The 17,350-nt window shown below is 28.4% G+C and overlaps 6 protein-coding genes across 6 annotated transcripts; 5 read left to right on the forward strand and 1 right to left on the reverse strand.

The window, feature by feature from the left end:
- Positions 1 to 915: 915 nt before the first annotated feature.
- BX663DRAFT_484271 (uncharacterized protein) lies at positions 916 to 4,537 on the forward strand (the record flags this gene model as incomplete). The annotated part of the gene is made up of 9 exons (XM_051524543.1): positions 916 to 1,152; positions 1,228 to 1,435; positions 1,482 to 1,506; positions 1,571 to 1,733; positions 1,798 to 1,910; positions 1,975 to 2,094; positions 2,170 to 2,407; positions 2,781 to 2,966; positions 4,511 to 4,537. The coding sequence occupies 9 exons, from the start codon at positions 916 to 918 to the stop codon at positions 4,535 to 4,537; spliced, it is 1,317 nt and encodes a 438-aa protein (XP_051384893.1).
- Positions 4,538 to 7,484: 2,947 nt separating this feature from the next.
- Positions 7,485 to 8,828, forward strand: BX663DRAFT_500997 (ATP synthase subunit). Its single transcript, XM_051526419.1, has 7 exons — positions 7,485 to 7,611; positions 7,672 to 7,754; positions 7,823 to 7,876; positions 7,931 to 7,957; positions 8,033 to 8,115; positions 8,175 to 8,492; positions 8,551 to 8,828. Exons 2-7 carry the CDS (start codon positions 7,698 to 7,700, stop codon positions 8,699 to 8,701), a joined length of 690 nt encoding a protein of 229 aa, XP_051384894.1. The 5' UTR covers positions 7,485 to 7,611; positions 7,672 to 7,697; the 3' UTR covers positions 8,702 to 8,828.
- A 2,262-nt stretch (positions 8,829 to 11,090) lies between these two features.
- BX663DRAFT_484273 (uncharacterized protein) lies at positions 11,091 to 11,753 on the reverse strand (the record flags this gene model as incomplete). Its single annotated transcript, XM_051524544.1, has 2 exons — positions 11,091 to 11,260; positions 11,621 to 11,753. The coding sequence occupies 2 exons, from the start codon at positions 11,751 to 11,753 to the stop codon at positions 11,091 to 11,093; spliced, it is 303 nt and encodes a 100-aa protein (XP_051384895.1).
- Positions 11,754 to 12,847: 1,094 nt separating this feature from the next.
- BX663DRAFT_468623 (WD40-repeat-containing domain protein) lies at positions 12,848 to 14,583 on the forward strand. The gene is made up of 2 exons (XM_051524096.1): positions 12,848 to 13,671; positions 13,737 to 14,583. Exons 1-2 carry the CDS (start codon positions 12,962 to 12,964, stop codon positions 14,545 to 14,547), a joined length of 1,521 nt encoding a protein of 506 aa, XP_051384896.1. The 5' UTR covers positions 12,848 to 12,961; the 3' UTR covers positions 14,548 to 14,583.
- Positions 14,584 to 14,980: 397 nt separating this feature from the next.
- Positions 14,981 to 15,716, forward strand: BX663DRAFT_501020 (uncharacterized protein). Its single transcript, XM_051526420.1, has 3 exons — positions 14,981 to 15,145; positions 15,220 to 15,385; positions 15,441 to 15,716. The coding sequence occupies exons 1-3, from the start codon at positions 14,986 to 14,988 to the stop codon at positions 15,577 to 15,579; spliced, it is 465 nt and encodes a 154-aa protein (XP_051384897.1). The 5' UTR covers positions 14,981 to 14,985; the 3' UTR covers positions 15,580 to 15,716.
- Positions 15,717 to 15,952: 236 nt separating this feature from the next.
- BX663DRAFT_430607 (nucleotide-diphospho-sugar transferase) lies at positions 15,953 to 17,254 on the forward strand (the record flags this gene model as incomplete). The annotated part of the gene is made up of 3 exons (XM_051522810.1): positions 15,953 to 16,773; positions 16,898 to 17,061; positions 17,148 to 17,254. 3 exons carry the CDS (start codon positions 15,953 to 15,955, stop codon positions 17,252 to 17,254), a joined length of 1,092 nt encoding a protein of 363 aa, XP_051384898.1.
- Between the last annotated feature and the right edge of the window lie 96 nt (positions 17,255 to 17,350).

Here is a 17,350-nt window from a genome sequence, read left to right on the forward strand (position 1 = left end):
AAAGATTTCAAGTTGACAGAGTGTTTTGACAGCAAAAAGTTAAAGAAAGAGAAAAAACAAAAGACAAGTCTGTGAAAACTTCGCGTAGTTTTTTTATTAAGAAAAAAAATACAAAAATTGTACAAGGAAAAATTATGTGAAAAAGTAAAGGGTTATTTATATGTTTTTGCAAGGTAAGTGATATTAATAGAACTATGATTTGGATAAGCAAATATTGCTATAATAAAGCATTAGTCATAAATATTTTCTCCGAATAATTCTGCCTACAATAAAATCTATTTTTATTCTTTTCTGCCTGAGCTGTCGCTGTTACTAAAAATATTAAATTATTATTTCTGGGGTAAGCGACGCGTCAATATTAATTCACAGTGAATATGTCAGCTATAGCAATACCAATTATTTATATGCTACTATTATTATTATCCTATAAGATATTATTACATAACAATATTTATCTTTATAGCTATCTATATATAATATGTATGACTTATAAATAATTATGTAATTGAATATAACAGTCATAATCCTATTGAATTATTATTATTACATAATATAATGTATATAATTATTTTTAATGCTCAAATACTCAAACAATGACTATTATCAAAACTGAGAGTAGAATGAATATTATGCTGTGAAGCGCGATATATTAGTTTTATTTGAATAACCTCTTTATTATATAATAAATGATGGTTTATTTCTATTAACTTAATTATAAAGGCTACTACAATCACAACACAGAGAAACAATGCGGTTCACTAATGATTGATGAAGTATTCAGTAATCTACCAATAACTCAATGGTCTAATGTGACTAAACTGATTGCTGAATCTATTAGGTGTTATCACGATACGCTTGAAAGCACAAAAGCTTTTAATAATATTGTTACCTCTTTGGAATGGATACATCAAAAAAATGAAAAATAATACTACATTGGCCTCGTATAGCTTGAAGTGTAGTCGTTATTTAAAACAGGATCATATTAAGAGTCTGTTTGATAAAAAGTTCGCCTTAAGAATCATAAAATTTCAAACGGAGAAATTGAAAAAATTCAACAGAACACAAGGACACAGAAATACAACTTTAATAACATCACAATGTAACGATGAATATTATGATGAATTAGTGTCAGGCTCAAAATCACACGAAACTGTAAACAAAGAAATTTTTAAAATCCATTTAAAGGCATATATCCAAAAAAGTAAACATTTTTTTATTTATTTTTAGTTGGAAGAGAGGGAGGATAGGGAAGATCAAGAAAATGGCGAAATTGATGAAGATGAAGAAGCTGAATTTCCATCTGATCTGACTTTTGACCATCATCCTCAACGGACTGCAGATTATTTTCTTCTTCACGATGACTTCTCTGAAGAAATAGATGAACAAAGTAATGACGATGATTGGATTATTGGGAATTTTAATGTGTCTGACATATGTAAATCGGTCAAAAAAAAACACTTTAAGCTTGAAAAAGAATCCAGCTAGTCTTTCAGACATCAGACTCCTGTAAGTGATGAGAAAAAAAAATTTAAGTATGATTATGACTGAATCACAGTATATTATTTCATAGATCACTTAACGACATATATATTTTTGACGAAAGTATTGATGAATCTGTTACAAAATATTTTGGTGTAGGATTACATAAAGTGGTAATGTCCGATATTAGCTTTAACTGTTACCGCCCTCACAGGCCAAATAAATCTCATGTTTGGTGTCTAGAAATTGCTGAAGTAAGTTAATACTATAAGTTTTAACGTATATGTTGTGATAGCTAATAAACTTATTTGTCTGAAGAATCCTCCTGATGATTTAATGTCAGCGTTAAAATTGTGTACTGATTTTTTAATTCAAGCGACTAAGCAAGACAATGAGGTCGATTTACATATGGCTCATACTTTGACGCAGCTGTAAATATATATAACCGCCAATATGCTATAATAAGTTGCTAATAAATACCATATATTTATTTAGATTATCTGTTTTTGTTGCTAGTTCTCATGATAGTTCGGTCGAAGACTCATATGTACACCATTATTTAGCACCTATACTCCAGTCAGTTTATAGAACGGATAAGAAATTTAATGTTCGATGGTAAGTTAGCAGTTTTGCTGGCAGCTTTTGTGGAAATAGATGACTAATCTACATGTATTTGATACATTTTTATAGGGCCAATGGTGCCTTAAATGAAGATTCTATATTTAAGCCTGACTTTCAGGTCTCTAGCCGTATTATTAACATAAGATGTATCGTAATTGTGACAGAATTTAAACCCAAGTCTCATAATTCAGCCGTAGAATCTGGCTTGATTAAATTAGGAAAACAAATGAAACTCATGTATAATAATTTAATAGAGAAATGTTGTATGGTTAAGAAGACAAAACTGAATCGTGAGACACAGGCACAAGTAAGAATAATTTTTATTAGAAAAAAAATTAAATATAAAAAAAACTAAATATTCTTCTTGTAAAAACCATCTGGCTATTTATACTTTTCTTGGTAGTTCTAGATGATATTTATAGATGCTATTTCATTGGTGTTGTGTTAAATATTGACCTCTTTATGACATTATCGACAGTCATGATACAGATCATGATCTGGTAGTATATTTCACACATCGCTAATTTAATCAGGGTTTCATTTGGAGGTTTTACATTTAATAATTACATAATTTATATTTGACATAATGATATATATTTTTTATACAATATTATTGTGTAATGAATGTTCACATTTATGTTTTATTATATCTTTATGATGTTATGTACAAATACAACAAGAAAAGAGTACCTAAACCTACAGTATACGGGCTGATAAGTCAAGGTAAAAATTTAAACACATATGTAATGGATATGTCATCTCCTTACACATATCGAATGGTGAAGCTATCAAAGACTACTTTATGTAGAAACATCGAAGAATTACATTTATTACCTGCCTTCATTTCCAAGCTTATTCAAGTTAAAGTAAGAACAAAGTGTTTAGTTAAAACTTTTATATCTTGTTAACCTTAATTTCTTTTCTAAATTGTTATGATTGTAGTCGTATTTACAACTAAGTTAATAGAAATAAACTAACATTTATTTAAGTAATAGAGAGTTTATTCGAATAAAACTAGAGTATTGTACTTCACAGTATAATATTCATTCTTCACTCAGTTTTAATAATAATCATTGTTAGAGTATTCGAGCATTAAAAATAATTCATACATTGCATTATGTATTAATAAGAATTCAATAGGTTTATGACTGTTATATTCAATTACAGAATTATTTATACAAGTCATACATATTATATATACATTCACAATGTTGAATATTGTTATAGAGAGAATATTCACTGTAAATTAATATTAACGTGATGCTTATCCCAAAGACAATAATCGTGTATATTTTTAATAACAGCAACAGCTCAGGCATAAATCTGCATACTGTGCACACTTGTGCATACTTGTGCATATTTGTGCATAAAAGCTTTATTATAGCAGTATTCACTTATCTAAATCACACTCCCATTAATATGACTTACCTTACAAAAACATATAAATAGCACTCATCATTTTTCCATGTTATTTTCTTCTTGTACAATTTCTGTATTAGTAATCTTTAATAAAACTATACAAAGTTTTCACAGACTTGTCTTTTCTTTTTCCTCTTTCCTTATCTTTGTACACAAAACATAAATAATACAAACAGAATTGTGATGGAAGGTAAATAAAAGATAAAAGACAAAATAAAAAGAGAGAAAGGGAACAAAAGGAAGTATAGTTTGAGACTGTTTTTTATTCAATAAATAAAGTTAAAAGAAAAGCTAAAGAAAGAAGTTCAAGATTATTTTGTGTCTAAACAACTGCTTGTATTTATATTAATGAATCCTGAATCAAAGAAATAAAAATAACCGCCAAAGAACATGAGTCATGAAACAGTATTAGTATTCGGATATACGTCTTGTTGATTCAAGAGACTGATCTATGGATTATCTATTGGGTGTTATAATGATCTGATCAAGTTTTAAATAAAAAATTTATTGTTTAATCTGAGTATATGTTCCTGATATCTTTTATGTTTTATTTTATTGGATCAAAGACGACCTGAATCCTTTATCAAGGTTATAAAAATAAATATTTAGAAATGATACGATGTCTTATAATTGATACATCTAGACAATTGGATGTCAATAAGTTTTATATTATTTACAAGATGTTATATACAGAGTTTTATTTCATATTCAGGCTTATATTTTATCCTGTATTATGTAATTCATCTATTATAATATTACTCATGATTATATCCAGAGCTTGTTCTATAACAAGAATATCACTCTTGAAAATGTAAAGAAAGCAGAAGACTGCATTATAACAGCAAACAGCTCAATGCATCGTCAACCATGCAATCCTCCGAAATCGTGGCTTTCTTATAGTTCATGTCAATTACCAAGATCAAGCAGAAAGAGAAAAGCCAATGACTAACCAACAACATAATGTTTTAATTAATTATCAAATCAACTACAGTCAACTGTAACACGTTCTTTAATATGATTAATGAGTTATGCGTCAGCCATCAACTATCACTATTATTATAATATATATCCAAACTGCTTGCATCACCATATTTAAGTATAATTGTCAATAGTCATTCTACATAAAAAAACAGCAAATTTGATTTTTTGTTCTATTTATATAATCAGTCACATATAAAGTTCTTAAATAAAGAAATCTCTTATGTCTCTTTATGTATACATATATGTAAACATACATGCGTATTTATTTAAAATAAAGACTTTCTAAATATTGATGGTCTTGAAATAGATGTGATGTATTGTCATGAGATGACTTATACTGTCATGTTTCTTGATTAAATATGCAGATCATAAATTTATTCAAGGAATTCTATCTATATTCTCCTGAAATTTTCTTGATCCATTCCATCAAATATTATCAAAGCTTCTAAGATTTCATTATCTATAACATACCTTATTCGATCGTAACTAACACTTTTCTGAGTCACATCTTATCCCCAGACCTCTTTAACAATTCTTATAAATACCCCAATTTAAATTCATAAATAAAATAATTGACTTTAGAACTATTGTTCGCTCTCGTTGACTCTTTTTGTCTTGATATTATTTTTTATTTTCTAATAATCTTTATTTGATATTTTAAAAGAAATATCACAATAAGATATTATGTAATACATCATTATATACACAACAATTGATATCAAATGTAATTCAAGAGCTTTTCCTCAAATGACTCAGCGATTGTATTTGTTTATGTTGTGACCAATTTCTTGTGCATCTCAGCATTATATTGGCTAGTACTAGGAATTAGCTTGACTTCATGAGAGGCTTTTTCATGTTGATTTTTATATTCGTCCCATTTGTCCAGTATATTACCTATCAGTTGTTGTTGTTTTGTTAGTGCTCGACCATTGGTAAGCTGAAATCTAGTATACCAAAATTCTTGTTAGAAGAAGACAGATGGGGTAATTTTATTCACATACTGTAAAAAATAGTAATTATTAACAAAAAAAAAGTTTTTTCCCTGAATACAACTTGTCAAATGTCTTTATAGAGCCTAAGTTATATTTTGTTTCAAATATGGTTTCCATTTGATACCACACCTGCTGAACAAGAATTTCCTTGGGAGAACTTGATAGTTTTGACCCAAACGTTAGTTAATGATATGATTTTTTTTTTGAACTTGATGTTCTATTGGAGCACTGGTGACCTTGCATTGTAATAATCGGTTTGACTGCATGTCATGCTCTGGATATTGGTACTGTCTATTTCTTATCTTTTTGCAGCCCTCTTTTTTTTTTTTTTTTTTTTTGTACTTTTGTAGCATTGCCTTTTCTGCTTTTTCAAAAGCTTCCAATTGTGTTACGCTAGTGTTAGTATACTAGTAAATGCATAGATTTGAAACATTATCTTGAACTAACATGTCTAAATTGTATAGTTTGAATTTGAAATAGAATTGCGTAAATAACGATCCAATTCCCTACAATTGACATATTAAATGACTAAATATAAGGGATTTAGAAGTCGCCATTGCTATTATTTTTAATGATAAAACATTCACAAACAAAACGCTCGTCTACCGCTTCATTTTTGTGTTTGTTAAAGACTGGTAGTTTTTTTTATTTAAGATTGATACTTGATGCATTGTGGGATCAACAACAACAACAACAACAAAAAAGAGCAGTTCAAAGTTTAGAAGAAAGAAGAATAAAAAAAAAACACTGTTAACAAATCCAATACATATAAACTTCTTATAATTATATGAAATTACCGATTATATGGCGTCATTAAGGTTACTTACTTATTTACTGTATAACAACCACATCCCATAAATGGCCCTCATGTTTTATTCCAACTATTGTACTAGCTTTAATCACAGCAATATATATGTTATCTAGTACTTATATCTAGATGTATTATTCAGACATAGACTCCAATAAATGTATGTAACTTTTGTTAAATAATATTAAGATTTTATATCATTAATTGCACAAGTCCTTCCAAATCAAGATATATAAGAACAATAACTATTGGAACAATATATTGAGCTGGATCAATCTATATATTTGAATATCTTTAATTGATAAGGATAAAAATAGTTTATACGAATATCTGTTCTGTTAGATACATGTTGTATATATCAGGAACTAAGCTTTGATTTATATTTTTAATTAATTCTATAGTGTAACTTATTAGTAATGCATATCTTAAATAATAATATTTAAACGCATACATAAATACTCATTAATAATAAAATGAAAAAATATTTAAAGAAAAAATTTTTTTAACTATCTTTGAATAGTCAGTAACTAATTAATCACTTGAAGTCTTTTTTCTACTTTTTTTTTTCTTACTTATATCATTATCCTTATTTCTGAGAATACATTATGTCAAACACGCTCAGTACACCTCAAAATGTATAAAGACAGTTAAGAAAGTATAATAGATCAACCAGACATCACATTACAAAACACAGCGCTTGATTAAATTTACAAGACTTTATAGTTTTTCTTTTTTTCTTCTTTTGTTGAATATAGTTTCATAACCATCTATGTTGATATCTTTGCTTAGAAGAAGTTTTTTTTTTTAAGCTATATATTTATAGTTCATCAAAGTTTTATAAAATAAATGGAGCAATTTTAAAAGGTCTACACGATTATTAATGCAATTGGTCTCGAAATTTTTATTGATACGTCCGAAAATGAATAAAAAAAAGCTGTATTACACACTTTTTGACTAGCAATTTATATCATTTTGCATGAAATGGGGTTATCTATTTCATGAAACATTTCTCTTCCTCCTGGAGTCAAACTGATAAATGGGTTGTCCTCGTATATTCATATTGTTTCTGATTTCTTTTTTTCGCTTTTGACCTTTTGGAAAGTTTATATTACCTTTTCTTTTTTTTTTTTCTCTCGAAATACAGCATATTTAAATTGCTATATGCTCATTGGTCGTCTTTTTTCTTAAATAAATAAATTTTATTTAACCGTATTACTCACTTTTATTTTGAAACTCTTTTATTTTATTTTCTTTTCACGTATTGTATCCCCCCCTTTTTTTTTTATATTTATATATTTATCATACATCTTAGTAAGTTTTACTATATCTTTTTGAATAAAAATTATTTTATTTATTATTATTCTTTTTTAGTTTTTTTTTAAAAAGAAAAAAAAAAAATGTCCACAGCCAGACCTCTTAACGATGACGAAGTTTTCAATGAGATGAAGAAGATGGTAAATTATAAATTTGTTTCGAGTTATAAACTTGGCTTTTATTTACTTTTCAAAATAAAAAAAAATAGGTTGCTTTCATCAAACAAGAAGCTTTAGAAAAAGCTAGAGAAATTAAAGTCAAGGTATGTTATCTGTCTAATTACTTTAACATTTATATATTAATGTTTTTTTTTTAGGCTGATGAAGAATTCAACATTGAAAAGGTGTACTATCTTATTTTTTTTTATTGTAGTTTAAACACGCGTTTCACTTTATTTTAATCGTTGTTCATTTTCTAGGCCAAAATTGTTCGTCAAGAATCTTTAAATATTGAAGCTATTTTTGAACGCAAGATTAAGCAAGCTGAAGTTCAGAAAAGAATGTAACTTTTTTTTTTTTTTTTTTTTGAAACAATTAAATTGTATTTACCATGTTCTATAGTGCTCAATCAAATCATATTAATAAAACACGTCTTAAAATACTTCAAGAACGCCAGCAAGTGCTCGATGATCTTTTTGAAGAAACAAACCGTCGTATTTATGAAATTTCTCAAGACAAAGATTTATATACTACTTTGATTGAAGGCCTTATTCTTCAAGGAGCTTATTCTCTTATGGAAAAGGATGTTACTATTCGTTGTCGTGAACAAGACATAGATTGTGTTAACTCTGCTCTTGACTCTGTATCAGATAAATATGAAGAAAATTTAAAGTATCGACCTAACTTTAACATTAGTGAAAATTATCTTCCTTCTTCATGGTAAGCATTAATCTATATGCCCTTAAAAAAATGATAGTAATATAACTTTTATTAATAGTGCTGGTGGTGTTGTTATGTCTGGTTTCAATGGTAAAATCACAGTTGATAATACGCTTGATGCCCGTTTAGAAATTGCCAAAGAAGATATGTTGCCTCAAATTCGTGTTGCTTTGTTCGGCCATTCACCTAACAGAGCTTTCTTTGACTAAAAGAAATTTGATCAATATTACATTTATATACACACACATTATCTATATTAAAAAAAAGAGAGAAAACAAAGATGAAGACTATTTGTTTATTAATTATATATGTATATTGTAAAATAATATACGTTATGTTGCAATAAGTTATTATGTAGCATTTGTACAGTGTATACTAAATATCTGAAAGAAAAAGGAGAGATAGATTTTATTATGTAGATATACACACTATAGTATATATTCAATACTAGCATATATTATAACAATGAGCTACAATATAAATATGTTTATTTCATGATTTGGTTTACCTTTGAAGAAAAAGAGATAAAACTAACAGTGAAGCATTTGTTACTGTTATCATTTTTGTTGTTGGAATGATGAAGAAAGAAAGAAAGAAAGAATAATTGGTACAAGATAAGAGTTTGTGAGAATGTATTATATATATAAAAATCAGCTACTTTTGTAGTTTTTTTTTAACAAGTATCTTTTATAGATGTCTTGATCCTGAAGGATACAACAGTAACTAATCTAAATTAAATACTTATGGTACAGCTTCTTTAATTCAGCTAAATTAAATTTTAGTGTACAATGTTATTTGACACAGTTGATTTCTTTAGGCACTATCCGTTTCATTCATTCATTCATTCATAAGCCTTTCACCAAAATCTACTATAGTATTCTTAAATTAAATATGATAAAAAATAATATTATATATTTATTAACAATATGCTGTTGACGATCAAGTTATTGGCTGTATGCTATAATACATAATTTTTTTCTAACTAGTTATGATTGATTACACAGTGAAGTTTATTGTATATTATTTTTCTTTAAACTTATTCATTACGATATAAAAGAAGTAATAAGTGACATATATCTTGTATATTAAATAATAACAAACAGACTTGTTATTGATACAAAAGAGAATGCATGTTCTGCTATTCATGTCTTTCTATACTGAATAAACTTTGTATAGCTTTCTGTCTATCCTACATGATGTCTTACAAATTAGCGTTAGAAGATTTCAAATAAAATATTAAGCCAGATCATTGTAGTTAACTCCATTTTCTATTAGAAGAGAATCATAAATACAGATTACATTAAACTATTATATAAAATGAGATGCTTATTCAACTAAATGTACAGAGTATCATTTCCGCTCAGCATTATTAACATATTTATTCTCAACACTATCAATTCCTCGAAAACTGTTAAAATAACCGCTTCCATTGTAAACTTGATGGTCTTTCTACATCTTACCAAACTCCCTACTATGCAAGGATAGATAAACATATTGCAAGCTCAAATTATTCTTCGATCCCGTGCTCTTCCTAATGATGCATTACTTACTAAACTGCTATCCTATCTTTAACAAACAGAAATTTGGTCACAACGGTATTATCTTTACAAATTATCACTTTGGAAACGATATATCTCTTCTATTGAAAGCCTTGACACATGTCTATTTCAAAATATTCAACCCATCCCTGTTTCCTTCTAGACAACCTGATCGAAAAATGTTCTACTCATCGTTCCAAATATTTGTCTATCTGCCGTAACACAGTAATAATGGATATTCTTATTCTTTAGTTGCTTATGGCACAATCGTATGAAGGATTATGTCTCTGTTAGTGTCTTGATTAGTTGCCCCACGCTTGTCCTTTACATCGTCCTTTTCACTCTGACCAACTGTTTAGTAGAACTCATTCAATATATTGTCTCCATATGCACTACAGATTGAAAATATTATAGATAATTAAGGACTCTCTTTCTTTTCTTATAATTAAGCTTCCTTCAAAAAAAAAAAAAAAAAAAAAAAAAAAAAAAAGAAAAAGAAAAAAAATGAAAAAGAAAAAAAATGAAAAAAAACTTTTACTATGATGATATCTGTCTCCCCATGGTTGGTACGTTGATCCTCAATATATTACATACTATATGAGATGGACTGTCTAGATTAGAACATTATTCTTCTATCTCTTTCTAATCTAGGAACGTTATTGATACACTGACTATCTAATCCCCTTCCTAACGCTTTATTTATTCATTTTTTCATAATGTGTTTGATCATTTACTTTTGCCTTTACTTTTTTTTTATCTTCTGTCCTAAAAGGGTTTTTAGTGGCTTATCATTATTTTTAAAATAACTAGGCCAATTCAGTAATTCTATGAAGCTATGTACTTGTTGGTTTTTTTTCTCTTTAATCATAGTATACATCAATAAACATAGAAAGGAGGAATATTCTATTTAATAATATGTCAGCTGATTTTCAATTAAAAATTTAATTATAATTTATTGTTATATATTGGATTGAATTCTGCACATATAAATTTTTAATTTGCCTATTATGTTCTCTCTAGATTGCTTATTATATTTTCTGAATTTGTATATTTTTTATTTTTATTTTTGCATAAAATATATTTTAATTTGCGTTTGCATATCAAGTGGAAACAGGATGGGCTCAGAGGCCACGTATCTATCAAAGTATGACATTAAATCCTTGATCCATCTTACGCAATCATCAAGAGTAGCTTTCTTTGCAGAATTAATAATTCTGGTGATATGCTTATCTGTATAGATAAGAATATATAAATATAAATATATATATTTTAGATCTGCCTTCATCTTTGGCTGAAATAAAGCAATTAGATTTATAAAAGGAGAGTATAGTAATCACTTTTTTTTTCATAGCCATGACCCTCAATCAACTCATATACTCTAGAACCTTTATGAGTGAAAGCATTATCTGTAACTAAATGTTGTCCTTTCATATAACATGAATCTAGTCTATACATAACCCTATTCATAAATTGAGGGAAATGCTCACTTCTTGTACCAACTTTAGCATATACTTTTCCTGTATTCTCTGCTTTTCTATTCTTTTTCTTTTTTCTAGTTGAATTATTTTTTATAAACAACTTTAGACTTACGCAATGTTGAATCAATAACACATTCTTCACATGCTGTTTCGAGGATGGTTATAGTAATGTCTTTGTTAGAAAGGATAATGTCTTTGGTAGGCATAATTTGTTCAGATCTCCTAAAATCGCGTCTTATGTGCATATTAAATCTCAGTTTCATCTATTTCAATATAATCACTAGTCTAATTCATTTTCTTGTCAGTCAACTATTCCTAGACTTTTTCTTTATTACTCTTCTAGAGTTGACTAAGTTATCCCTGCCATACCAAGCTTTTATAAATTTTTTTTAAGCATTGAAAATGAGTGTCTAATCAGATGGTAATGTAAGGCTGACATACATATTGACTTTATCTCAGAAAGAAAACATAACGTAATGTATCCAGAAAACTATTGCTGCATGACTATTATCAAAATTGCATAAAAAGTCCGTATATTGATTATTCAGTTTTTTTTTATACCCGCTTTCCTATTTTAGAAAGTTATTTTTGTTTATCGTTTTTATATAACTTGACATAATGTTGCATTGTCCTTACAGTATTGCTGACAGATAACCTTGCTTGTTTCACCGGCATACCATGTTCAATAATAAGATTGAGTATTTTCAGTATTTAAGCAAAAGAATAAGATCAGTATAAACATCTAACCTTTGCAGATGATAAATATACTTTTTCTCTTCATCTTCAACTAATTAGTCATATTCGATGGTTAATACCTCGTCAATGTTTTCAAATTCAAACCGAAAAACTTTGTAAGTATCCATATCTATTCATTTTATAGCTTCTAGTTTCTCTAATTAACTGATTGAAGGCTCATCAAAACGTAGTTACCCAATGATGCTATCCCAGAGTTTTATTATTTCATATAAATCTGCATTTTAATCTTTAACCTCCATAGAATCTAGAGAGGAAATTTCATTAGCATGATTAAAACAGTGTATAAACTCAGTAGGAGTATCGTTGTTGGACAATATGAAGAATCAAATAAAACGATGTAAAATATAAGAAGAAGAAAAAAAAAGAGAGAGAGATAAAGAGAAAAAGAAATGCCAAGATTCGACTTTAATTATTAGACAAATTAAAATATACTATTTATCCAAATTCAGAAAATAGTAAACGCAATTTAGATAGAATGTAATAGACAAATTAAAAATTTTAAGAACCGCAAAATAAATATTCAAGCGGCGCAAAATACAATTGAAAATCCAATTTGATGTCTTCTTCTTTTTCTTCTTCTTTTGCTGTCTCCCTATAAAAGCACCCCCTTACACAAAGTTATTTTTTCTTTCTTTCTTTCTTTCTTTTTTATTATTATTTACTCTTTTTCTTTTCTCTTCTTTTCTTCTTATCAATTATGACTAAAGATATTTCACCCCCAGCAACACCACCTACTTATAGCCCAATACCTTATAGATTTGAACTAGAACGGAAACCTGTAGATGATCATCAATTATTATTGCAATCATTTTTATTACTATCCCCAATTCAAAAAAAATATTTCTTACATGAACTCGTTGACAGTTGTGATAATTCTCAACTTACTTTCTTAAACAGTCTAATTGCACCACGACTTAAAGTTGATTTTATTAAAGAATTACCACCTGAAATTGCACTTCACATCTTATCCTTTGTTGATCTTCCTTCTGACTTGCTTCATGCTATTTCAGTATCCAAGTATTGGCATTCTCTTATTCGTGATGATAACCGACTTTGGAAGTTATTATGTAAAAAATATGATTACCTCGTTGATGTCGGTGATGACAGCCATATTTGTTATCGAGATTTATTCAAACGCAGATATAGTATTGCTTGTGCTTGGAACCAAGGTGGTAAAGTAACAACAGTCGATAATGGCTTTTCTCAGGGACTTGTTACCTCTTTACAATTTGATGAAAAATTTATTGTTGTTGGATGCGATAATCATCGCATAGAAGTTTTTAGCACCAGCACTGGTAAAAAAATTAGAACTTTAGAAGGACATGAAGGTGGTGTTTGGGCCCTACAATTTAAAGGAGGTGAAAAAGAAGATCCTGAAAGAGTATTACTTTCAGGTGGATGTGATAGGTAATATAGATCGATTCTATAGATTATATGTATAGATATTTATTTATTTTATGATATACATATAGAGATGTAAGAGTTTGGGATTTAAATCAAGGCAAATTACGTTATATACTTCGTGGTCATACATCCACTGTAAGATGTTTAAAGATAAGGGACAAAAGAATTGCTGTTACTGGCTCACGCGATACAACTTTAAGAGTTTGGGATATTAAACGAGGTGTACTATTACATGTATTAACAGGTCATCAAGCTTCTGTGAGATGTGTCGATATTTACGATAATTTTGTAATTTCTGGATCATATGATTCTACAGCACGTATTTGGGATTTAGAGACAGGACAATGCAAACACACTTTAATAGGTCATATTTCTCAAATTTATACAATTGTTACAAATGGAAATATTATTGCGACTGGGTCAATGGATGCTCATATCCGTATTTGGTCATTAGAAACAGGTGAATGTCTATCGACTTTACATGGTCATACCTCCTTAGTAGGTCAATTACAATTATCAGGCACAACTCTAGTAAGTGGAGGAGCAGATGGATGTTTAAGAGTATGGAATATGAACACATTTGAATGCACACATCAATTCTCGGCGCATGATAATTCTATTACATGCTTACAATTTGATGAAGATCATATTCTTAGTGCAGCAAATGATGGTAAAGTTAAACTATGGGATATAAAACAAGGAAGACTTGTAAGAAACTTTACTCAACCATCTAAAATTGTCTGGAAGATTCAGTTTAATAAGACAAAGGCAGTTATTTTAATGCAAAGATCAAGGTCAAATGATTCAATAGAAGAAGGTAAAACTGTGATGGAAATTCATGATTTTGATTTATCTCCTTTTCCTATCCAAGATTTGTAATTCTCTTTCTTATTCTCCCTTTTTTTTATGTGATACCTTTTTTTTTTTTTTTTTTTTTTTTTTTTTTTTTTTTTTTTTTGTAAAGAAACCAAAAAGAAAATTCCCTTTTTACATATTTCATATATATATCTTAATTTCTTTTAGTTGCATTCTTTTCCTTTAATAATGTCTATATACATTTTAATATCTTGGTTTCTTTTGTACATGAAAGAAAGTTAATTAGTATTTTTACTTTTATTTTTTTTTCCTTAAATAAACAACTGTTATAGTAACTAAAAAATAAATATAACTTGTTGATTCTTGCATGTAATAGAAAATTTGAAATAGCGTCTAATAAGAAAATAAACTTAAATTCGGCATTAATCTATAGAAAATCATTGATTTTTTTTTTTTTTTTTTTTTTTTTTTTTTTTTTTTTTTCTTTTTTTTTTCGCATCAATGCAAGTGTTACCTTTATTAACTCCTACCAATTTTACTGCAAATAACAAAAAGAGATCACGATCAAGTACCGACGAAGATGATGACTTTGAATGTCATTATTTGAAAAAAAGACTAATTTCAACAATAAGTGACATTACATCCATCATAGACAACAATGGTATGGTAATAGAAAAGATATAGATTTTGTTGTTGTCTCAAATCTATTTATTATAATAATAAATAAGATTGAAGAAGATAGGATAGAACAGGATGAAGAGTCTTTTTCTCCAGCAACAAAAGAAAAGAATGATTTTAATAACTCACGCATACAATCCATTGATGTGAATGGTACATTATTACCTATGGAACAAAGACCTGGAGAAGTAAAATATTCTATTCCGGATTTCATCCTGAATAAGTAATTAATTGTATCCTTTACTGAAGCCATACATACTTATCGTTATTATATACAGACAATGCACTTTTTACAATAATAATAATAAAAGTAACTTGGGTGAGTTAACCTTGTATAATAAAGGAAGGCAATCATGGTCTTCTATAGAAGAAGAAGAGAAGTATAATAGTCAAGCTCAACCAATGGAAATCGATTAATTTATTACTGCAGTATTATTTACATTCTTTAATATGTCTATACCATAATACCCATCTATCCAGCACCCCCTTTTTTTTTACTTTGTCTACCTCAAAAAAAAAAAAAGAACTAAAAACCTTCTCCCTCTCTCTCTCTCTCTCGTTTTTCTTTATAATAATAATAATAAAAATGATAAGAAGCTCAAGAAATAGGTGTAGTTTAATTGTTTTGGGAGCTATTTTATTTATTTGGCTTTATCGATCTCTTGATGAAACAACCTCTTCTCAACGAAAAATGAACATGTATTTAAACAAGTTTTGTTCTAATAGCAATTTCAACACACAATCTAGTGTAAAAAATAAGGAGGAGTTACTCGTGACCGAAAGAGAGTTTATGTACAATGATCACCAGCATCAAGCAACAGATATTCACCTAAAGAAGGATGTCTGGGATGGATTATCAGTGAAAGGAGCATTCTATATGCTTGTACACGATAGTGATTCTACTCAACTAGAACAGATATTATTCAGCATACAAAGTCTTGAGGATCGTCTTATTCCAGCTTTTGCTTCAAATAGGACTTATCCTTGGATATTTCTTACTAGTCAACGATTTGTACCTGATTATAAGAAGGCGATTCGTAACGCAACGCGCAATCCAGATCATCTTTATTTCGGTCAAATAGATCTAGAGGCTTGGACCTTCCCACCTTGGATTGATACTTCAAGAGCTGAGAGTGCCATGCAATATTCAATTGACCTGAATATACAAAATGCACACAGTCTACATGATCGTAAGCAAAAGAGGTATCAAGCTGGACTATTCTATCATCATTCCTTATTTAATGATGTTGATTATGTATGGCGTGTAGAACCTGGATCGAGCTACAGTTGTGATCTATTTCAACAAGAGCAAGATCCATTTCAGGTTATGCAATCAGAAAATAAGAAAATAGGATTCACCATTACGACAAAGGAAGATCCAAAGACAAGTTATAATTTATGGCGGGCGACTTTGTATTTTATGGAACAAAATCCTGAATGGATCAAACCAAAGGAGTTAACTATCATGAATTGGTTAATCACTCATGATCAGTATAACTTTTGTCATATGTGGACAGGTTTTGAAATTATTAGTTTAGATTTCTTAAGATCAAAACCTTACAAAGCCTTTTTCCATTATATCGATATTGTAGGAGGATTCTTTTATGAAAGGTAAACGTAGTTTTTTTTTTTTTTTTTTTTTTTTTTTTTTTCCTTTTTTCTCCTTTATATATGTGTGTATACATATACATATAGATGTATATGTACAAATATAGAAAATTGTTTCCTGTTATAGATGGAATGATGCTACTATTAGAACCCTTGCAGCTGCCATGTTTCTGGATAAAAGTGATGTTCATTTTTTTAATAATATAGGGTTCCATTATTTGTGGGGGAACTATTGCCCTTTGGATAATAAGCTTCTAGAAAATTGTTCTTGTCATTATAAGCAAAATAATTGTAAGTTGCAGTTGTAAGTGATTATTCCTTTCTTCACCTTCATTTTTGTAATCGTTCTTTGTATGTATATATGTATATATATGTAGTATTTGAAGAAAGTAGCTGTACATTGGAACTGTTACGTGAGATTAATCCTCAAACAATCAACGATATCATTCAGTTTGGTATATCAAAATGGGAATACAAAAGTTAACACTACAGCCATGAACGTTTAAAAAAGATCTAAATAATATATTCAATTTGCATAAGATTGAATTAATTTTAATAGAAATAAATAGGCCCTAATCTA

Source organism: Cokeromyces recurvatus, assembly GCF_025118155.1.
Source record: "Cokeromyces recurvatus strain NRRL 2243 chromosome Unknown BX663scaffold_6, whole genome shotgun sequence".
Classification (NCBI taxonomy): Eukaryota; Fungi; Mucoromycota; class Mucoromycetes; order Mucorales; family Mucoraceae; genus Cokeromyces; species Cokeromyces recurvatus.

Coding starts and splice junctions, on each gene's coding strand:
- BX663DRAFT_500997 (XM_051526419.1), top strand. CDS start 7,698: ATGTCCACAGCCAGACCTCTTAACGATGACGAAGTTTTCAATGAGATG. Junction 7,755..7,822: donor TCAATGAGATGAAGAAGATG/GTAAATTATAAA, acceptor AAAAAAAAATAG/GTTGCTTTCATCAAACAAGA. Junction 8,116..8,174: donor GCTGAAGTTCAGAAAAGAAT/GTAACTTTTTTT, acceptor CATGTTCTATAG/TGCTCAATCAAATCATATTA.
- BX663DRAFT_468623 (XM_051524096.1), top strand. CDS start 12,962: ATGACTAAAGATATTTCACCCCCAGCAACACCACCTACTTATAGCCCA. Junction 13,672..13,736: donor CTTTCAGGTGGATGTGATAG/GTAATATAGATC, acceptor ATATACATATAG/AGATGTAAGAGTTTGGGATT.
- BX663DRAFT_501020 (XM_051526420.1), top strand. CDS start 14,986: ATGCAAGTGTTACCTTTATTAACTCCTACCAATTTTACTGCAAATAAC. Junction 15,146..15,219: donor ATCCATCATAGACAACAATG/GTATGGTAATAG, acceptor ATAAGATTGAAG/AAGATAGGATAGAACAGGAT. Junction 15,386..15,440: donor CCGGATTTCATCCTGAATAA/GTAATTAATTGT, acceptor TATTATATACAG/ACAATGCACTTTTTACAATA.